Below are 23,886 nucleotides of genomic sequence, written 5' to 3' on the forward strand. Positions count from 1 at the left end.
AGAAATGAGTTTATTTAACATAAACAATGTTTCCTATATTTTTAAGTAAATGGTCTGTAAATGATACATTTAACTTTTAGATGAGACCCATTCCTGGCCAGAGTGAGTCAGGGAGCAATTGTATACATGAGGTGTCTCTATGTCTTCCTAAAAGGGACATCACTACCGGATGTACTTGGAGAAATCTAAAAAATCGTGATTGGGTGTTATTTTCATAGTAATTCATAGTTACTATTCTGAACAATTTGTTTGGTACGTGTATCTTTTTTTTTTTTACATTTAATCATAAAGTGTTTTACTGTTATTTGTTAATCAAAAAATGTGCATTTCAATGCTTTCACAGCTTCAATCAGGCAGTTTGGGCTTGTGCACCTCTTGCATAAACTCCATAACATGTCTGGATACTTGAATCACAATGGAGTGTGGTAGCTTGAATGTGTAAGAAGTGATTTGACTGCATTCAACATGACTGATATCATGACTTTGGATTAGACTGCATAGAAAGCAGATGTGAGATGTTACTTGGTATTGCTCATGCCAGAGTCTGAGAGACTCACATCTTAGATACCAAAATCAGGTTAAGCAATCAAGAACAGTATTCTTTTTTAGTTTCAGTTATTTTATGATATTCATATTTATTATATATTTTTAATGATCTTTTTTTTGACTGTTCATACTCATGCATCTTAAGACAATATAATCCGAATACAATTGGCTCATTTGCAAATACTGCAGTTGTTCTGGTTGCCGTTATGTCTGTATATATGTATCTTTGTAATCAGATTATCTGCCTCTAAATTCTCCCAAATTGCTTCTTATATTAAGTTATTTGTATTGGTTTCCTTGTGTTTCTTAACTTAATGGTGATCGGTTGCTTATTTCAAGTGTAGTTATATTATCAGTTTTCATTAATTTGACTTATTGCTTCTTTAATTTGATATTGATATACTTGCTGCTTTGCTTGTGTAAAAGTGTGTACATTGTGATTTAATGTTTTTTTTTCAAGTGTTGGGTTCTTGACGTTGCTTTGTAATTTGAATGCATATGCAAGCACTAGCTTTTCCATCTTAGATGAAGAGGAGCTTCATATATAAAGTTTTCATAGGTAATGTTCAAGGAACATGTAAGCTGAGCCTTAATCCTTGGTTTTGTATAGTTAATAAACTTTTAAGGTATGATTTGAAAGTCTAGCTATAAACAAAGCACTAATAATCAAATTTAGATTTTATTTGTCAACAGCATATTTTAAGCATTACATCATCTGCTCCCTCAATTTGATATTGCTTTTAGGAGTTTTAATGATTTTTGCAATCTTTGCTTGAAATTATCAATATAGATGTTAATATTACATTTATTATTAAATGTGACTCCTAAAAGATTTATAAATTGGGATATTGCTTTAGGGTTCCCATTTTATGAAGTTGTGGTTGAAGATGATATTTTTGTTTTTTACAAAAATGTATACAAGCTGTTTTGGTTTTTGAAAATGGCTATCAATTTTTTTAATCCATATCTTTACTCTTTTGAGACATTACTGCATTATAAGCTGGGTATTGCTAATTACATATGGAGGGAAAATCCATTCATTCTTATAGAAAATTATAAACAGAAGAATAGTAGAGAATAAGACAACTAAAATAAAGCAGCACATATGCTGTGCGATGATCTCTTATTAAGCAGAGGTATAGAATTTAATGTAATATGAAAACCATTAATTATAAATAATACATAACAAAAACAAACATGAAGTCAGACATCAAGGAATAATGTAATTGTCTAATATCGAAAGAGTCAATTATAGCAAACAAAGAAACAGTTTATTATACAGTTAAAAAGAATCAAGGAGTTAGAGAAAGTTGTGGAAGTAAAGTCAACGGATGTTCAATCAGGATAATCAACGAGTCGAGAGTTGCGGTGAGTGGGTAATAGAATCGGCTCCTTTACTTCTGGGAAGTTATAGGATGTATAGTCTAAGATTTATATAGCAATTTGTGGCTTGACCTGACATGTATCCGAAAATTAAGTTACATTTAAAACTGGAATAAAAAAATTGTCTTCTGTGTTGTTCATATGCAATCCGATGTTGGAAAATTTTTTATTCCAGCCTCTCCAAGATGAATGCCGCCATATAGAAAACAAAGTAAGACAAAAGGTATGCATGTTTATATATCTCTTTGTAGTCAAGAGATGTTTTGTGGATTTGAGTTAGCAACCTGTTTAAAGAACTGTCTCGTGTCCTGTTTATTGTATGCATTTAAACACACGTGTTGATACACTATATGCACGGTATATAACAGGTCTTTATTTACTTATTTAATGACTATAAAGCATATATTTTATACTTTATGTAAAGGCCTACATTGATACAGTATAAAACACATGTATGTAACGTCGACGTACAAAATCAAAATGCAAAAATGCATTTGTACGCATATCATCTGCACATTATTATCTATATATATAAAAGGCAAAATGTGTGTTAGTGTGCACACTTTTTCTGTATGTCCCCAAAAGGCTTTTTTCCGGGGCAAGGGGCGATCGGTCGGCCCACTCCTTAAAACTTTTTATATGCTGTCTACATCATAATATCTATGACTTAAGAATGGGGGTCAAGTTTATCTGTAATTTGCCAGACTTTTACGCGCTATTTTCAAGATTTTTTTTTGATTGCCGCGTGTTGATTCGGCCTTTTCGTTTAAAACCGAAACTAATTTGAAGCTCGTTCGTTTTTTGTTTTTTGTTTTTTTCGCTGTTTTTTTTTTTTTCTGATTTTTTAAAGAAGTTTTAACATTGTTTTTTATTTTGCTTATTCTTTATGTTCTATTTTGTTATTTACACCCCGCCCCCGCCCAACACACACCTCTAAACACTCGGGCAATACCGGGTACCCCCGCTAGTTTTCTATCTTTATATATAAAAGGCAAAATGTGTGTTAGTGTGTGTGTGTGTGTGTGCATTTTTTCTGGCAAAGGCTTTTTTGGAGGGTTACTATGTCTTAGAACTTTTTATATACTCCTTAGATTATAATATCTACAATTTACGAAACAACATCATAAATATCTTTTATTTCAGCGACTTTTATCTTACAAAATTCACACAGTGAACACATTTTCTCTACTACTGCTATGCCGTGATATTTGACCTAGAAAACCATACATTGACGTTCAACCACCTGGGTTTTTAAACGCTTATTTTTGACTGTTCTCGAGTCCCTGCCTTCGTGGCATGATGCTATGTCATCAGACTATTAACCTCAACGCTTTGGGTTTGAGCCTACCTCCCTCCCAAAACTTTTTTTGCTGTTTTTTTGTTCGTTTTTTTTTAATATTTAAACAGAGTTATTACTTCGCTTATTATTTTTGTTTTGATCTATCCTCCCCCCTCCAATATACACACCTACACACACATCTAAAAACACCCGGGAAAAAACCGGGTACCCCCGCTAGTATATATAAAAGGAAAAATGTGTGTTTGTGTGTGTGTGTGTGCATTTTTGTGTATGTCCGGCAAAGGTTGGTTCTCAGGTTGGTCGCTCATTCTTATAACTTTTTATATGCTACTGAGATGATAATATTTAAGATTTATGAAACAACCCGGGTGTGTATCTTTAATTTGGGAAACTTTTACGCACGATTTTCAATATTTTTTTTTGGTCCACGCGTATGTCTTTGGCTTTTCGGTATAAAAAAGCAAAACTAAAACAAACCTCGGCACTCACGCGTTTGATCAATGTCGGTGAAAACCGTCATATCAGACAATTGCTATTCATTTTAGCTCCGACCCCCCCAAAAAAACTGTCCCACAGAAATACTTAATTGCGGATTTCATTCTCCCATGGCATGATGTTTGACCTCAATAAAATCAACCACCTGCTTGAACTCATCACGTTTTAATCACTAAATTTAATATCTTACATTGCTTCCATAACCGTAGCGCAATTGTATGTTGTCAGCCTATTGGCCTCAAGGCTTCTGGTTCGAGCCTACCTGCCACCAACCCCCTTTTTTTTTTCTTTTACACCTAAAAAACATTTTTTTTCCATTTTTCCATATTAAAATTGCTGTTTTTTTTGTTTTGTTTTTTAAGTTTAACATGTTTTTTTTTAATATTAAGTTTCCATTTTGTTCTGCTCCCCCACCCTCCACCTCCAAACACCTGGGCAACGCCGAGCACCCTAGCTAGTTATAATATAAAACCAAATGAACATTTACTCTTATAAACAACTTTCAATAGCATATTAATTGGTCGTTGACCATTATTTTTAAGATTTTGTAAAGGTAACTGGTTAATGCTATGTCTGTAGTTTGTAGGATTAGCGTGGTCTTGTGCGATTGAAATGATGGTAGATTCTAGCAATGATTTTAATAATTTTCCTGTATGCCATATTTTATTGTAGATTGTTAATAATATTGTTAAGGATATTTTTGGTACATGCTATTAAGAATTGATAGTGAATATTATCAGGATCACGAGCTACATTTGTTTTTTTTTTGTTATTATTTTATGCAAACCTGAGATTTCCTTTGTATTTTTTAAAACATTTTCACATATATTTTTGTTGGAAAAGATTTTACTGAGTTAATAAACTTATATTTGCTTCCTTTTTGTGTATTTTCTTCCATCAGATTTGATCACGTATTTTATGGAGTTTTGTGATTCTTTTCTTGCTATTTTCTTTATTATATTCAGTGTTTTTTAATTGTGAAATGGTTCTAACTTTGTTCTACTGCATTACTGTGTATTTTTGCAGATTAACTGATGTTAGATTTTGATTGAACATTTTGAGTGATTTTTTTGTACTTTAATAGCTTCTTTACAACAAGTTTCTCGGAAAATGTAAATAATATGTAAATATATTGTTTGATCTATTGTACGAGGGGCGTGCAATAAGTAATGCCCCTGACCCACTTCCCATAGCAGTAGAGCAACGAAACTTGGCACAGTTATTAGTCTTTCTCTACATAGGAACCACCCAGAGTTATGCATTTCTCCCATCGTTTGATGCAGCTCTGGAGACCGTTTTTGTAGAATACCCAGGTTGGTCCTCCAACCACGACGTGACTTCAGAAATCAAGGCTGCTCATCTGGGAAACGCTTTCCTTTCAAAAACAACTTCATGGCTGGAAAGAGGTGAAAGTCAGAGGGTGCAAGGTCAGGAGAGTAGGAAGGATTGGGGAGTATTTCATAACCACACGCCCGTGCTTCTGATCTGGCAACATGCGAGTTGTGGACCGGAGCGTTGTCCTGCAGGAGGAGGGTACCTTTGCTGATCTTGCCCCGCCTCTTGATTTTAATAGCTTCCCTTAGTTTCCTCAAAAGTGAAGCATAATAAGCTCCTGTAATTGTGGTACCCTTTGCCAGGAAATCTGTCATCACTACTCTGTCCTGGTCCCAGAAGACTGTAAGCATTACCTTGCCAGCGGAGGGCTGTACCCTTGCCTTCTTTGGAGGTGGTGAGTCCAAGTGCTTCCACAGCATTGACTGGGCTTTGGTCTCTGGATCATAGTGATGGACCCAGGTTTCATCCTGTGTAATCAGTCTTTTCAAAACTTTGCCTCATCTTCTTGGCACATCTCCAAATTAATCCTTGAGCACTCAATGCGTTCTCGCTTCTGGAATGGTGTGAGCAACCTCGGAATCCATCTGGCAGACACCTTATGCATATGCAAATGGTCATGAATGATAGTTCCAACAGACCCTGTACTAATCTTGACATCTTGGGCTATTTGGCGAATAGTAATGCGCCGATCTTCCAAAATGGCAGCCTCAACTTGATAGATAGATGCCTTATCAATGGCAGAAGGGGGGGGGGTACCAGGTCTGGGAGCTGTTTCCACAGACTTCCAGCCATGTTTGAATTCACGATACCAGCGTTTTACAAGGTCATATGATGGGGCATTATCGCCATAAGTTTCTTTCATTTTATCAAAAGTCTCCTGTGGTGTGCGTCCTTTCAAATACAAAAACCGGATCACTGCTCGACATTAAACAGACTCCATTCCACACCTGACTCAGTTCAAACACCTGTAAAACAGAAACCACAATTAGTTCAGAGCTGTAATTTGCCACATAACCCGTAGAGATATAAATCATTGCACATGCAAAATTTCAGCTAGATCAGACAACTGGAAGTGGGTCAGAGGCATTACTTATTGCACGCCCCTTGTAGATAGAACCATTAGCTGAATGTAGATAAGTATTCTTACCATTGTTTAAGATGTAAAGGTTTCTTGTTTATAATGTTACTTTTAGCTTAGTTGCAAAAATTCAATTCTTTGAACATAAAGTGGAGAACTCACATTCTATATATAACAAACTGTAAAAACTTACCCTCCTCCTCCTCTAAGGAAAAAAAAGAAAAAGTTAAATGCTAACCTTTTTTTCCAAGTGCATTCATTGTCCATTCACCATCTACCATTGGTTCCGGTCGGGCAGTTAATACTGTAATGTATTGCACATCTCGCCAAGTCAGATTTTTACTTGAAAGAAAAAAAAAATGCTTATGTCAAATTTCTTAAAAAAAAAAACATGTTTTACCCCATTTTAGCTCCAACTGATAAAGTTCTATAGACAGAAACGTAGGTTATGAAATGTTTGTTTTTCTTTTGAAAGTATTTATAACTAGGTCTGTGACAATATTCTTTTCATTCTTTTGACTCTCGGATATATATCCAACACAGACACACTTAATCAACTGAGAACCACATATAGTAAAACATATAAGATATTAATGGATACACACTCAAGAGTCAAAACAATGAAAAGAATATGTAACATGCTGGACATTGAATACAATCTTATCTAATATCACTTGGAGAAACAAAAAATTAAAAAAACAATATAGATTGAAATATTAAAAAGAAATGATGGTGATAAAAAAGAGTAAAATAGAATCAGGAGAAAAAAAGTAAAAATAATAAGTAAAAAAGTAAGTAAAAAATAAGAAAGCAAAAAATATAAGTAAAAAATAAGTAAAAAAAATAAGTAAAAAAGTTAAAATAGGTAAAAACAATAAAGTAAAAAATAGGAAAGTAAAAAAGTAAAAACAATAAAGTAAAAAATAAGAAAGTAAGAAATATATAAAAAATAAGTACAAAATAAAGTAAAAATAGAGTAAAAAAGTAAAAAAAATAAGGAAGTAAAAACAAAAGAGATGACATATAAAAAAGAAAAGAACTATAAAAACAGAGGGGGTAAAAAAGGGGAAGTAAGATAAAGAGAGGAAGTAAAAAAAGAGAGGAAGTAAAAAAAGAGAGGAAGTAAAAAAAGAGAGGAAGTAAAAAAGAAAAGGAAGTAAAAAAGAAAAGGAAGTAAAAAAGAAAAGGAAGTAAAAAAGAGAGGAAATAAAAAAGAGAGGAAATAAAAAGAGAAGCAAAGAAAGAAAGAAAGAAAGAGAAGCAAAGAAAAAAGAGAAGTAAAGAAAAAAACAAAAAAAAAGAAGTTACCAAAAAAGAGGAAGTCACAAAAAAAGGGGAAGTCACAAAAAAAGAGGAAGTCACAAAAAAAGAGGAAGTCACAAAAAAAGAGGAAGTCACAAAAAAAGGGGAAGTCACAAAAAAAGGGGAAGTCACAAAAAAGGGGAAGTCACAAAAAAGGGGAAGTCACAAAAAAGGGGAAGTCACAAAAAAAGAGGAAGTAAAGAAAAAAAGAGGAAATAAAGAAAAAAAGAGGAAGTAAAAAAAATCAAATGAAAAAAAAAGAAATAAAAAGCGTGTGGAGAGGCACTCACTTTGCTTCTAATGCAAGAGCAACAATTCCTGCTGCTAGGGGAGCAGAGGCAGAGGTACCCGTGTGTGAGGTAGTACATTTACCATGAAGGTCAACTGTTACCTTAAAAGAAAGTAAGAGATATTCACATTTTATTGAACAAAAACTTTTCTAAATCATCAAGAAATTAATGTTTTTTTAGTTGGTAAAAATGTTTTTGCTGCTTTCTTCCTTTAATGACATCTTCATTGCTGTTATCTATATATATATATATATATATATATATATATATATATATATATAAGTGAAAATGTGTGCATGTATGTATGTATGTATGTATGTATGTGTGTTCGTTTTTTGTGTATGTTTACAAAAGGCTTTTTTCGCCGTGATTCTCGGTTGGCTCGCTCCTTCTTAAAACTTTTTATATGCTGTCTAAATAATAAGGAACTCGGGCACAGCTATCTTTAATTTACCCGACTTTTACAAGCTATTTTCGAGATATGTTTTGATCACCATGTAGCGGGGAAAACAGAAACTGGCTTCTAGTGCAAAACTAGGTCAAACATCAGGCGACTTAACGTTCTCGCACCTGTTAATTTCGCTTTATAAACATCAACTTAATACACTTATCAATTCATCTATTCCTGTGGTCGAGATGGTTAGGTCGCAGGTTTTTTTTCCATTTCCTTTCCACCTCCGCGTCAAAGGTTTGGAGTTCAAGCCTACCTTTCTGTTAAAACTTTTTTTTTTCTTTTACACCTCCAAACATCCGGCCAACGTTTTTTTTTTTTTTTAAACAAGGTTGTTTTGATCACCCCCCCCCAACACACACACACACCTCCAAACACCCGGGCAATGCCGGGTACCCCCTGCTAGTACCAGAATAAAATATAAACCGTGTTCTTTTAAAGAAACATGGAAGCTAATCTAGTCCTATATCTAGAATGTTAAACTGCCATCAACTACATTTGGACTCTCTAAAATCCAACTCTTTCTCGCCATGGGGGTGGTGAGGGTGAACGGGTAGTGGTAGAGCTGTCGGAAAGGCAATCTGGTATGGTAACCTGTCTGATCGGAGTTTCGGTGAAAAGCAAGAAGCATCTGATCCCGTAACCAGTGGGTCCAACTTTTTTTTTACTGTTATTGAGGGAAGAAACTATTTGGCATCTTAGGATCTCTTCAGTGTAGTGGTGGGATTTTGCTGCTTGTTGAGTTAGAGGTATTTACATCAAAAGGGTACAAGTGCTTTGAGTTCGTCAGAACACATTCCATTAAAAAACTTGTGAAACAGACACAGGAATGCAACATTTCGGCGATGGGACAGAGATTTGAGTTTGTTTGATAGTGTGAGACTTATTAGGTTAGATACTCTTTTTTTAGACCTTGCTTAAGAGTGAGAGACTAGTGGTAGATGCACCAGCCTAGATGTGTTAATAATACTCCATTCGTGAGCAAATGGTGGGCTTGTAGAGATATAGGATACTGACAGGTGCGAGTAAATTTCTAGCATGGTAGAGCAAGCCCACTTTCCTTGCAGCAGCCTTGGCAATATCCTCAATGTATTTGTTTCAATTCATGTTGCCTGTGAATGTTAAGCTGAAGAGTTTGAATGAAAAGCTTTTTATTATTAATCATGGCAATCAGTAGTTGAGAAGGTTTCTTGTAATTTTTAAACAAAAGAAGTCTTGAATGTTTACATCTCCATTTCACTAGAGACTGGAAATTCTCCTCAAACGTTTCAGCCATTGCCTTTAATATATCTTCATTCGTTTTTTCCTTCTGTTTGTTAAAGAGCATAGTGTCATCAGCAAATATACCCATATCAGAGACAATTTTATCAGGGCAGTCATTAATATCAGGAATAATAAATGTCCAACGTTCGAACCTTGTTGCACACCCGCATTTATATCAATGTTTTGATGTACGACAATCAAGGACAACCTGGATTTTCCTCTCGTCTAAGAAGGATTTGATTATATTAAGTATTCACTAGTGATTATATTAAGTATTCATCTAGTGATACCATAGTCGAAGTCGGAGGTTTTAGCTGGAGTCAGAGTTGTATTTCTAAGAGTATTAGGAGCTGGAGTCAAAATTTCTCATCTGACTGACTCCTTAAGTCCAATAAATTTATTTTTTTTACATGGTTTTCCTGTTTGGTTTTACCAGTTGCCCAATTTAGCAGTTTTTGTATGGTTTTGCTTTTATTTTTTGGAGATATATCATAGTTTTTATTTTTGGAGATATATCATAGTTTTTATTTTTGGAGATATATCATAGTTTTTATTTTTGGAGATATATCATAGTTTTTATTTTTGGAGATATATCATAGTTTTTATTTTTGGAGATATATCATTTTTTACTGCAATGCTTTTACTTCAAAATATTTTGGTCTATCAATGTACTGCAAATGCTGTCTGAACAGCTGTTTTCGTTTTGGTTGTGACGTCACACAGAATCAATGAAAATTCTGTCTTTGAGTGAGATCATTTTGGATAACAGTCGGATTGTAATCCAAAGGTTATCCAGTTCCTGATTCAAATAGAATTTGGCAATTGGATTAGTGCGGAATCGATCCAGAATTACAATCTTATCTGAAAAAAAAAAATGGATCTAAATCAGTAAGCAACCCATGCTACTATAGCCCTTTATAGCCTTTTCCCATTTTTCCTTTGATCCTCTTTCCATAAAGGTAATATTATCTTTAAAAAAATTTCTTTTCTGTATAATATGTCTTTACTCCCCTTTTCTGATGAGAAGCATTTGGCTTCGAAATGCCATGGCCTAAAGAGGTTTCCCTATCTCTAAATATTGTATTCCTTTTGAACTGATAGCATAATAAAATTTGATTGTAAATTTTTTTATCCCTTTGTTATCTTAAATTATTCTATAAAGCTGGTTGAGTTTTTATCATACAAGTGAATGTTAAATGTAAAAAACAATATACATGAAAAGTATTTATAAAATGCTAAATAGGTGTAAGAGGCTCGTATATGGATCTGCAGAATAGATTTCCAGTCGGGAGTCAGAGTTGGAAGTCGGAGATATCAAAGGAGTCGGAGTCGGCATCCTAGGAATTGTCAGAGTCGAACTTTTACCATCCGACTCCGCAACCCTGGATATATCTAGACCTACTACCCTAACCTCCCCTGCCTTAACCAGTTGGCATGTCCCTGCAGGTGTGTGTAATCTGAAGCAAACAAGTTTTATCAACAGGGATATACTTGCGGCTAGGAACCGTTAGTGAATTTACTACTCCCAACATGCTTCATACGTTCCTCCATGCTCATCTCACAACATCAGGATAAATTCTGGTGTTGCATCTGCAAAAACGAACATATTCCATACCCCAGTGATGCAAGTGTCAAATTATCAAATTGGGATGATCATAAAACATAGAAATTACTATTTTTTTTTACTATTGGAAGATTAAAATGCAGGAAGAAACACAAGTGCTAACAATGTACTCCCTCTTCAATATCAATATAGCCTGTCTCTCAGAAGTCAGATTGGTTGTTGTAAAATGCCTCATACCACCTCTATCATCTGGTTTTTAAGGAATTGCCTTCACTCCTAATATTCATGTTAATGCATCATTAATGCTTGGAAACCAATCTTTGCATGTCTAGCCCATATCCATTGGAAAAGTATGGTTCTCAATGATAGTGTCATTGCTATCCATGTTTTCACACTCAACACTGATGATCAAGATAAAGACTATTTCTAGAACAACTTTAAACTGATGCTGTTGACCAAGTGATTTTCTAATTATTGCAGGTGATTGGACCATGCCGCACACACACATCAGCTAAAGTTATATTCTCAAATTTGCAATTGAAGACTAATATAAAAGACTTAATTTGCCTGAAGCAAACCAAATGACTGCATTCAGCATGCAGTTTTAACATCCCCTAGCAACATCTTACTTGGCACTCCAATGACTGTGTCACAGCTAAATACATCGACCAATTTTTGGTTAAATGTTAAAGGTGGTCAAATGTCCTTGATTGTCAAGTGTTCCAGGGTATAAAAACTGGTAGCAAATTTCGTTCTGATCATACAGTGATATGGGTAAAGTTATAAATATGCGACGTATTTGGACTCTATTTTTCCAAGATATGCCGTCCCTTCATTCTCAGTAAGCTTAAAATGTATGGCAGATATATCTTCAATTTTTAATTCTTTTTTTTTTTTTGAAAGAGTCAAAGAAACTTATTCTAAGTATATGATTAGTTTTCTTTTATTGTTGGTACTGAGAGCTTTATACCCCCCGAAACATTCCAACAGAAACTGAACAGAAACTAGCTATGAAAACATGCTGCACAGAAACCACTACTTCAAATGCTTTAAACAAAATCGATGATCTAAAACCAAAGCTCCCTTTAATACTGCTCAAAATCATTGCAAAAGAATTATTGAAAATGCTAAGGAGTCTTATATGCAATCAATTTAGTCGAGAATGGCTGATCAAATGCTTCAATGAGTTTTATAGAATAGCAAACAAGGTCCTGAACAGATAAAAGGCTTCAATCCTAACCACCATTAATGAACCTATGGTGAAATTTTCAGTATCTGATAAATCCAAACTTTTCATAGTAAATTCCATTATCAAGGAATTAGAGCCATCTACCTCCTCCCTATACCATAATCGATAAAACTAACGTTATCTGAATAACTATCAGTGATATTACTAATTGCTTTCCATCACCTGGTATTTAAAAATGCTGGAGACAGATCCTCTACATCCCAATATAGACCAATCTGTCTCTTGCACATTATGAACAAGTTGCTTGAATTTGTAATAAATCAAATACTTGTCAACCACCTCAATGAAAATAATTTTCTTAGTCTTCAGATGTCATGCTGATTCATTGTCCTACATATATTAGGCAGATTTGTACTCATGTCGATCATTGTCCAAGGTCAGGCCACCAGTTAATTGGCACATTTCAAGGCATCAAGAGCATGACAAACTATGATTCTGAGCCTATCTTAGGAAAGAAACAGCTATCACTAAAATTCTTACATGTGATAAACAAGACGTACCTTTGACAACACTCACTCCATAGATCCACACACGACCATAATTAGTTGGCAACATTTCAAGTTTCCTATATGCTCTCTTGAGTTTTGCGCAGTCTACCCTGCCTGCTTCAAAACGTCTGACACTCTTGTAAATCTGTACTCTTCATTGCCATCAGATGCTAGAGACTCCAAATTATCATCAGGAACTCACCATTCTCTCAAAATCGTTATTTTAGACAGAAAGAATCTCACCATACAACAATTGTTTTGTGGATCTATATTCATCAAGTTTGGCAAGATAACCAACTCAAGATATCTGGTTCGTAGTCACTATATATATTATACACACACACATTTGAAAATAGATGATATCAAAGAATGAATGGTAGACTTATGACTTCATTTGTGTTTTTGTGATATCACCAAGATACAAAAATGCCAACAAGATTAACAGAGTTTTAGTTTGTATACAGGTTTTACATTGAAAGTTACTGGCAAATTCAAAAGAAAAGGGGAAAAAAATGAAAGACATACAATTTGTGGCTCTCCAAAGGCTCCACTACTGTACGTAGTTGCAATAGTTGATGAGCATTCTTCCAAATACCATGGTTTAGAACCCTTTTGTGAGGTGCTACTGACAGAGAGTGTGTAAATACTGTTTGTGTAACCATCGCAATTACAAGAGTCATGGGCATTGCCACCATTTCCAGACGCCCACACAAAGATATTTCCCAAACCATTTCTTCCCTGGAAAAAAGAAAACAAACACCTTAAGATAGTTTGATTTGTACAAAGATCTATTTAATCTCATGTATAATTATGTCTGATGATTAAAATAATTTTAAAATCATGTTCTAAATAAAGACTATACACAAGCTTATTAAAGTTGTTTACAGCTGTTTCAAAGCAATATCTATTTTGAATCATATGACACATAAAATTTGTTTAAAACATAGAATCTCTTCAGAAAAGAGTTTTCATATCTAGAAAAACAAACTTACAAAAATGTCTTAAAATGCTACTTTCCATACAAAAACAAAGCAAAATCACAAGAAGAGATTCATTGTGAAATACGTTTGAAAGTTGTTAAATTAGTTCCAAATCAAAGTTCATATTCAAAATATTCATTTATGTTTTATTCATACTTATTCCACCCTGAAATATTTGTAAAATGGAGGCATTTTTCAATAATGCTGTAAAAAGAAACATCAACTTACATCAATAATAAAAGAAATCATCATTCCTCTCTTTATTTTAGCAATTACATAAACAATTACATTTGTTTAAATTAAATACTATTCGTTTATTAACATTGTTTCGCCATGTAAAATTTTTTTCTTTAAATACACTCTACCCTTAAGCTTTAATTTAATACTAGCAGTGGTTGTGTTTGCAAATATTTGAATGCTATTTGTTCTCACATATCACATTTTCACTGTGGACAACTTTAATAAAAAAATGTTTTTCATATAAACACTGTATAGTGTGTATATAATTACTCAAAGATGTCTTTTTTTCTTTCAGTTTCTTATGTGTTCCCTGTTTTTTTTTTGCTTCTGCAACATAGTAACAAATAAAAAAACCCACAAAAATAAATTGATTTGTTAAATGTTCTTCGATATTTTATTCTTTTACAGCAATGTAAAATTATATATTCTGGAAGGGCGAATAAAGACAAAACTTTAGAAAATATACAACTGAATCCTGTCAGCTCATTGGCCAAAGAGACAGAAACGAAAATATCATATTCCAAAAATCATAAATTGAGCAAGTAGTTTTTATAAAGAAAATCATTTTTAAGCAATTAATGGGAATTCGTAGGCATTATAACATAAATCTAGTAAGTTTGAAGTGTTGAGTTATTCTCCCTTTGTTTCTTGAGATATTTTCCAAAATGGCAGGCAAGACAGTCACTTCTCGAATACTCATAAAACTTCATTTTTTCATTTAAAAATAAAACTACTTGATCAATTTAAATGATTTTTGGAATATGGTATTTTTGCTTTGTCAAGAGTATGTACATCATACAAATTTTTCTTTATTTTATTTTTAATATATAAAGAATTCTAGACAAAAATCACAGGTTTTCTTTCTTTTCTACCTTCAGAATTGCAACTTTCTGACAGTGATGCATACATACGCTTAACTTTAATTTTTAACTTAATACAATTTTCCATACCTCCTTATGTAAAAAATACTGTTTTAACATTTTTTAAACACCTAGAGTTAAAAACCGTAGTACCAAATAAAGCCACATATCTTTCTATGTATCCAATTTTTACTCGTAGTTTAAACTCACAAAATAAGAATGTTATGTCAAAAGAAATCATCTGCTGAGAAAGTTTATAGCAGAAAAGAGATTTCAGCCATTGTTGGACACTTCTCATCAAAGACTTTCTACTCCAAAGAAACCCATTATTACCAATTTGAAAATTTAAATATTTACACTCACATCAACAATCTGTATTTTCTTTGTGAAAAGAGAGTAAAGTGCAACTCAATTTTTTGTGGTACAGGTATTCGGTATACAAGTGCAGTGGAGTTGCTGGTTGTTTTAAAGAGAATAACCAGTTTGTGTGCAAGAAGTGTAAGACAGTGGCGATGGATTTAGAACTCAAATATAGAAAAAAAGTATGTTTGGATAACTAGGCTCTTGAGGTTGCTTAGAAGTGATATTGGAGCACAAGATGAGTGACAAAGTTGAGACAGGAGAAGCAGGTCAAACAGTAGACAAAACATTGAACGATGAGGAGTAACATCACATTTTGGAGCTGAGAGAAACAAAGGTTTTTAATAGAATCTCTCCAGGGAAGCCATGCAAATGAGACACCATCAACAATGTAGAATAATCTAAGCAGAATGCTACTTCAAGTTTCTGTCCATGCGTGCCACTTATTTCAGCAAGTTAAGAAAGTTAAGTAAACAATTAGCTAAGATAATATTAGTCTCTCTCTTCAGAGTCCATTCTCTCCAAACCATTTACGAAAACTCCCAATGTACATCTAGCGTCCTCTTTCCTCATGAAGAAAAGCTTATTTCTATAGTAACCATAAGGCAAAAATGGTGACAATGTACAGAAGTATAAAAAATCAGCACATAGAAATAGTGTCACATATAAAGAACTTCTTCATTTTTGTTACTGAAAATGTTACATATGCTCGTGCCAAACACCGACAAGTAGACAGAATGACATTTTACATCAAAAATAAAATAAAAAATAAAAATGGTAATATTGGGATCAGGGCTGGAAGCAGGAGTATCATTCTCAGCAATATAGTACGAAAGTGGCACTCACCCAAAGTGAGTGACACTGGCTTCCTCCAAGGGAGGAAGTTTCATGGGATTATGAAATTCACAAACGGTCCTCAGTCGAATGTATATCCTCCTCAGAGGAGATAATATTAGCTTTTTGCAGCTCTTGGAAGTAGGTGTTGACATCCTACTACATACAGTGCTTGACATTCCCAAATGGTCACTCATCTAGTATTGACCAGGCTCAACATTGCTTAACTTCAGTGATCTAATTAGAACGGTTAATGTGATTATGCCATATAATATAGGGAGTGTAAGCTCATACATTATACTTTACTTAAGATGGATCAATTTTTCATTAGATAAGAGATGTTTCTGGTTATTATTAAAAGAAGAATAAGCAGTCTAAGCAACTGACATTTGTATTTATCTTCATTAAAATGAAAATTGCAACTGATTATTCAACTTCATATCCATTCTTTGTCACATGATCAAAACAAACTAATCAGATCCATTTATCCTAGAATAAATTCAATAAACCATATCCTCACTTAACACATAATAATGTTAGAATGTTTAATTGAATAATAAGGATACTGATGGTTAAGAATATGTAACGAATAATACCTTTTCAATTCCTTTCAGAAAAGCTTCTGTTGCCAACGGACCTGGACCATCAACTACTTGACCATTATCATCTGGCCCCCAACTTGCTGAATAAATATCGATGTGTTGAGGATTAAGTCCTAAAGAAGTTGCCTCAACACTATCAGTAACAAATCCATCCAACATTCGCACACCTGAAAAAACAACAAAAAATCAAACAATGGAAGGAAAGAGGTCATTTGAAGATATCTATATTTAATATAAACCTTTGTTTATATAAATATTTTTGGCTACACATATGCTTACATGTTTCAGCTACAATCTTATTATGTTAAGCTTTTTCAGACCACATTGTAATAATGAAATTGTGAATAATATTTGATGAAAAAAAAAATCAAAGCCAAGGTCGATATGTGACAGGAATAAAAGTTGCTTGAATTGATTTCTTAATCTCTTTCGCAATATTTTTATTGCTTTGAACACATATTTAACTTCAGCTGGAGACAAAATTGGACTAATGACCTCTTTGTGCTAACATAAGATTTCAAAATATGTCTTTCATAAATTTAACTGTTAGATTTAGCCTTTTTAATCTATTTATAAAAAAAATGTAAATAAATATTTTTGTTGACATTTTTTAATCCAGGAGTATTTTACCTTGGCTTGACTGCTTTCATAGATCATATTGGTATGAACAATAAGATTGGAGTGGAGACATAATTGAGTCATGTAGTAAATCTATAACTCGTGATTTGGTATCTGTCTGAAGGCAAAACATTATTTGTTTCGTTTAATGTTCAATTCAGTTCATACTATTTCTGATTAATGAACTATCTTTCAATGTTTCAATGCAGGTGGATGGGGTTGATGTAGTATTTGTTCTGCTGTTATGACACTATCTTCCCAAGCACTCCTTCCTCTTTTGAAGGATAAGTATAAGCGTGGTGCAAAAAACTATTGTTTTCTCACATTTGTTACTTTTATATATGATTTCTGAATTAATTTATTAATATATATAGCCATGTTATATATCATTTTGAAGTGCGTTTTTTGCTCTATCGAATCAGATCAGTTACCATTCTCAGTCTCTTCATTCATTTTGCAGGCTTTTCGACAGCATGGACAGAATTCAAATCTGCACGATTTTCTTGTTCGAGTTCAAACTAGGCTGAAAAGCTGCTGAGACAGCTTGTGATATCAATGATGCATTTGGCCTAGGAACCATTAACAAACATGTGGCTCAACGGTGGTTCAAGAAATTTTGCAATGGTGACGAGAGCTTCAAAAACGAAAACAGTCGTGGCCGGCTGACTGCGGTCGATAAGAAACATTTGAAAACCTTAATTGAAGCCAATCCTCACAAAACCATAGGAGAAGTTGCTGTTGAACTCTAAGTTGACCACTCAACAGTTCTTTACCATTTAAAACAAATATGAAAGTCAAAAAAGTTGGATAAATGGGTGATGCCTGAACTGAACAATAATAAAAAAAAAAATCGTTTTGAGGTGTCGTCTACGCCCCTTCTGTGCAACAAAAACAACCCATTTCTTGAGTGGATTGTGGCGTGTGATAAGAAGTGGATCCTCTACAACAACCGGCAATATTCGGGACAGTGATTGGATGCTGGAGAAGTTCCACAACACTTTCCGAAGCCGAAATTGCACCAAAAAAAGGTTATGGTGACTGTTTGGTGCTCTGTGGCCGATCATCCATCACAGCCTTTTGAATCCAGGTGAAATGATTACAGTGAAGAAGTACTGCTGACAAATTGACGAAATGCACCAGAAGTTCCAACGTATGTGCCCGAGATTGGTCAATACGAAGGGACCAATTCTTCTCTATGACAACACTTGCCCGCATGTTGCTCAACTGACCCTGCAGAAGCTGAACAAATTGGGCTATGACACTGCCTTATCCATCATATTCACCAGATGTCTCACCCACTGATTATCACTTTTTCAAGCATTTCAACTTCCTGCACGAAAAATGCTTCAAAAGCCTGATGATGCCGAATCAGCCTTCAATAACTTCATCGCTTCCAAAACTCCAGATTTTTATGCTAATGGGATAAATAAACTTGTTTCTCGTTGGCAAAAATGTGTCGATTCTAATGGTTCTTATTTCGATTAATAAAGTTTATTATGGAAGGAGTTATGATCTTTTGAAGTTGAACGTCAAAATTGATATTATTTTTTAACCAACCAAGTAGTATATGCTCGTTTGTCATAATACTATCTTTCCAAGCACTGCCTCCTTTTTATTGGGAATGGCAGTGTAGTATATGTTCACTTGAGATAATATCCTTCCAGGCATTATCACCTATTTTTTATGAGTGGGGCTGGTATAGCATTTGTTTTGTGGTTATTGTAGTATCCTTCCAGGAATTACCTACTACTAACAAGAACATTCACCTGCTTATTGCATACTTTTGCTTGTTGGAACTAAGATTAATGTGTTCATATTGAGATGCACACCATAAGTTCAAGCTACATCATTTAGTAATGTAGTCAAACTAATATCTGTAAATATAAAGACAAAAGTTGTTTTCAAACCTCCTATTTTGGAATCATATGCAATTCCAACTCCACAGACACTGTTGTTGCTGGCAGCAGAAACTTCCCCAGCACAGCGGGTCCCATGCCTAAAAAAAAAAAATAATATTAATATATATATAAGGATGTAGGTAGCAAATGGCCCCAAAAAAAAAAAAAAAAAAAAAAAAAAAAAAGATTTTAATAAAAAAATTAATTGAGATGAATTTCTCAATTTGAAGGAGTCACCATGTGTGTTAGGAGACGAAAGGGCACCATAAAAAACAACAACATTAAAAGCAACCTGGATGATGTGCATGAGATAATTAGTAAAAAAAAAAACATTTAAAAATAATTTGAAAAAAGTTTAATTAGGGAAATATTAATCTTCGAAAACAAGAAAGACACCAACTGTATATGTTTGATGAAATAAAAGTCATCTAACTATCCCCACCTGCTTCATGGATGATTTGAAGTCTTAACCTTCAAGGTAAATTAAAATTGACTTTTTTCAGGTAGAACAGTCATTAAAAGTAAAAGGAAGGTAAAAAAAAAAAAAAACAGAAAAAGAAAAAAATATAATGAAAGAGACAGAAAGACAAAGCAATAAAATCCAGATAAATAGCAACAAAAAACAAATAAAGCTGAGGTGATTTTTTTTCTTATTAAAAAGAAAGCAGATTTATATCCAAAAGAATAGAACTTGCATCCATCAAAAGCTCAAGAATTTTCTGGATTAAAAAATAAACAAAAACAACCATAATTCTACTAAAAGCCAAACATCCCTATATTATAATAACTAGCACCATTGAATATTTTCTGGGAGAAAAAAAAATAATGAAAATAGTTCATGAATTCATAGAAATATTGCCAGAAATTATTTATGAAAATCAATCTTTTATAGCTATGGAAGACATAAATAAAACAAGGTGACTGCATGTCTGTTCACATATTAGTTATCAAAGTTTAATTTCTGAGCAAAATTAATGCTATATTTAGAAACAGCAGGCTCCCTCATAACCTATAATCTTATGCATTTCTCCTAAACACTAACCCAATCTAATAATATTGAAAGAAGTGAGCATGTCATAGATATGTTGTTGTCTGGTTAACTCATTTCTTTAGGCACCATATTTCTCTGCTTAACTTCTAGTACAATAAGTTGAACGATAAAGTTGTTGTCCTAAAGAAAACAATGCTACAGCTATATTTTCAAACTTTTATTGAAAAAAATCAATTCAGGTAACTTGATTATGTAGTAGAGTTGACATATATTCAATGTAGCCGCCTTCAGCCTCAATCACCACCTTGATATGGGTCTGGAATTGGAAATATGTCTTTTTCACAAGTGAATGGTGATGATCAGGCTGGCCTTTTGGTGTTGTGAGAGGTCATGTCAGGTTTCGACATAACCAAATGAAGTAATCCAGAGGGTTCAGATCGGGGGAGGAGGGAGGGCATTAAAAGAAGGGTACAATGTCGTAGCACTCCTTTGGAAGCCAAGCCTGGATCTCTTTGGACTTGGGTCAGTGCCGAGTCCTGCTGCCACACCTAAGGTCTGCCACCAATCACCTGATTGCACCAGGAGATCACCACACTTCAGCACATCCAGGTACACTTTGATGTTGACTTTCAAGCCAACTTCAAAGACGTGAGGTGGCATGGTGTGGCATTTACTTTAAACCACACCAAAGACCATAAATGTGGTCGGACACTTTGTTGAGCTCTGCTCTCTAGCGTTGAACTGTCCGGATTTACATTTTGAGAGTGCTGGCAATGGTTCTGTTGTTATAACTTGAATCATTACAGAGCATGAGTTGTACAGTGGTACATCTGATATCGCTTTTTGAACATTGTGTCACTTTCAGACATGATAGAAGGTTCCTATTGTTCTTGGGATTTGTACACAACTGGCCAAGTAGTAGTGGTCTGCAATAAAAAAAACAAAAAACTTGTTTTCATCAAATGGAAATGGAATCACGTTGTCTTTTCTAGTACTGTCTTATTTTCAGAGCTCATGGCTTTTTAGTTTTTCTATACCAGTAATTAATGGATGTTTGTTTTGCTGTCATTCATTTAAATCTATATCCTTTGCTATAGCATCATTGTCATAGCTGGTTTATAATTATTAGAGGGTGCTCAAGATAAGACAGATTAAATGTTATTTCAGTAAACAGTAACTATAAGCCTTGTTTTCATTTATGTATGTAAAGTTGACTGTTGCAAGAAAGTGAGTTATTGACAATCTCATGTCACCACACAAAAGATATAAATAGATGTAGAAGAATGGGTAGGTTTAACATTCATTCAACTTGAAATATTACAAAACATACAAATCAAAGGTCAAACAAGCATGGAGGGGCGTTACTTACATAATACACTGGTTTGTAGTTTTTTCTACATATCAAAGTAGAATTATCTGTGGTTTTTATGAATGTTTCATAAACAGTTGAAGTGGAGATTGTTTTCACAATTTGTGCCTTGAATTCAAACTACTTTTCATGCATGAATAACATTTAACAAAAAGATTTCTTGTTACTTCATAACAACTTGGGCAGGAAAGTTATTGTAAGAAAAAAAAAATGAACATACATTTTTGATATTTTAACCTTTCTGGATGTTCAAGTTTGACAGTACATGATTCATTAATAACATTATTTAAACTCAATTAAAAACCACACCAATGTGTTAAACTAAATTAGTCAATAAAGAGAAGCAATAGAAACTACATGTAATTTTTCATGGTTTGGCAGCATTAGTGTAAAAATAATACTTTTGGGTGAATAAATAAAGTATAGCAGGAAATAATCCAAACAATTTGCATCCCTCCAATAATGAGCTAATACAGGAGACATTATTAGTAATTTCATTTATTTACTATTTAATTAAATATGTATTCCATGTCTATTTATTAAAACCTAGCAGGGTTACCTGGTGTGAATCAGTGTCCTGGATAAGAAAAAAGAATTTCTAAAAAAAGTGTGCAATAACTTTTAGAACATTCTTAGTAGCATTGTTGTGAAATTAAATGACATTTAATAATTTCGATGGTAGGGAGGGAAATGAATTTTGAACTTAATTAAATGAATTTTGAGGAATCTAAGGCATTTGGCTATAAATATGTTAGTATAAAGAGATTTTATATCTATAAACTGGCCATAATGAGGTTTTCCATATTGATGTATTAGAGTTTTTATATCAGATCTCAGGAGTTATTTTATATGGGTTGAACTAACGAAACCAAAGAAGGGGCGAGTGTATTTCTACTTATTTTATGGTTAATTTATTTGGTATGCTGCCAATACTTGGTATGATAGGTCTCTGGTGGATGTCCGCTACATAGGTTTATGATAGGCTATAACATCTGGGAGTTTTGGTATGATATTTCAGGAGTTTAAGCCAGGAATAGTAGTTTGAAAATATATTTCTGACTTTGCATTTGAAGTATTGTATGTCCTTGAGAATTTGCTGTGGGGTGATTTTTGTATAGATGTCGTAGTCATTTAATAAGAGATTGATATTTTTGCTGATATTTATTAAGAACATTTCTTTCCTCGCTGGTATTTACAAAATAAAATATGCCTCATTTTCGTTGCATATATCTTTATCTATGTGTTATCCTATTTCCATTTCTCCATTACTTTGATAATCACTGTTTCAAATTAGCAGAAATGGATTCATGCTAGTATGCAGTAGTGATGATACTGTGAATTCGAAATTAAGTAAATCACAGCAACTTGTAACTGGCACAAGACGGACAAAAATATAAAATCCTGCACTTCCAAACATGAAACCTCAAACACAACAATCTCACTAATGTATTGATCATATGCAGAAACACTTCTCTATCATTTTTCTTTTACAAATTGCACACTCTTCAAGACCAAATCCTCTGTACCATTCTGCAAGTGCATTGAAAGTGCTTTAATCCTTCTCTCATCACCATCTAATATAAACCTAAAACTCCGGTCTTATTCCTTAAGCAAACATCTGGGAAAAAATTGCACTCAAACAATACAATATACCTTGCCACTGGTTAAAGTACTTATTTTTATGACATTTCATCTATGTTTCATTTGATTTTCATTTTTTCTCCCTCTTTTTCCATTTTAACATCTTTGTTGCATGTGCTGTCGAAATTTTTTAAATAATTAAGCATGTGCCAAAAAATATGTCTTTTTCCTATGATCTGAACAAAACCAGTAAATCTCTCATGTTTGATAATTTCTTCTCATGTTTCACTAATTTTTCTTTACATAAAAATATGTATCAATCGATGTAGTTTAGGAAAAATTGAGAATTCTCTCCCTTCAGTCATGAAAAACTCTTGATGGGTATATTTGCTTAAAGAATAATAAAATTTACTTCTCTTCATTTTATGACAGCTGGTGTGATAAAGGCATCATATAGGAATCAAATGTGACTTGTCTGACGTTCAAATTGTGCAACCGTGATTGGAAAAAATGAAACACGTATGTGAATATTAAAATATTAACGGAATAATATATATATATATATATATATATATATATATACACACACACACGCATTATATGTTATATATATATATATATGTTATATATATATATATATATATATATACATATATATATATATATATGCTTCTTTTGGTGTATTTGTGTTTGCATAGGCAACACAGTTATTAAAGAAAATTAAATCTTTAGTTCCCCATTTCCATAACAAACCTCCAATCAATTGAAAGTTGAATTTGTACAGATAATCCGATATATGGTTGTTTATA

The 23,886-nt window shown here is 33.4% G+C and overlaps 1 protein-coding gene across 1 annotated transcript in view; it reads right to left on the bottom strand.

Moving 5' to 3' along the window:
• LOC145297685 (proprotein convertase subtilisin/kexin type 4-like) overlaps positions 1-23,886 on the bottom strand; it is a 318,708-nt gene that overhangs the window by 128,279 nt on the left and 166,543 nt on the right. The window contains exons 6-10 of the mRNA XM_080143882.1: positions 19,146-19,234; positions 16,615-16,787; positions 13,270-13,482; positions 7,730-7,830; positions 6,376-6,479 (exon numbers count right to left, since the gene is read on the bottom strand). Coding sequence (XP_080000008.1) covers positions 6,376-6,479; positions 7,730-7,830; positions 13,270-13,482; positions 16,615-16,787; positions 19,146-19,234 — 680 coding nt within the window. The remainder of the gene's footprint in view (positions 1-6,375; positions 6,480-7,729; positions 7,831-13,269; positions 13,483-16,614; positions 16,788-19,145; positions 19,235-23,886) is intronic.

The sequence above is a fragment of the Euprymna scolopes genome, chromosome 18, assembly GCF_053919585.1.
Source record: "Euprymna scolopes isolate OS-2025 chromosome 18, ASM5391958v1, whole genome shotgun sequence".
In the NCBI taxonomy this organism is placed as follows: Eukaryota; Metazoa; Mollusca; class Cephalopoda; order Sepiida; family Sepiolidae; genus Euprymna; species Euprymna scolopes.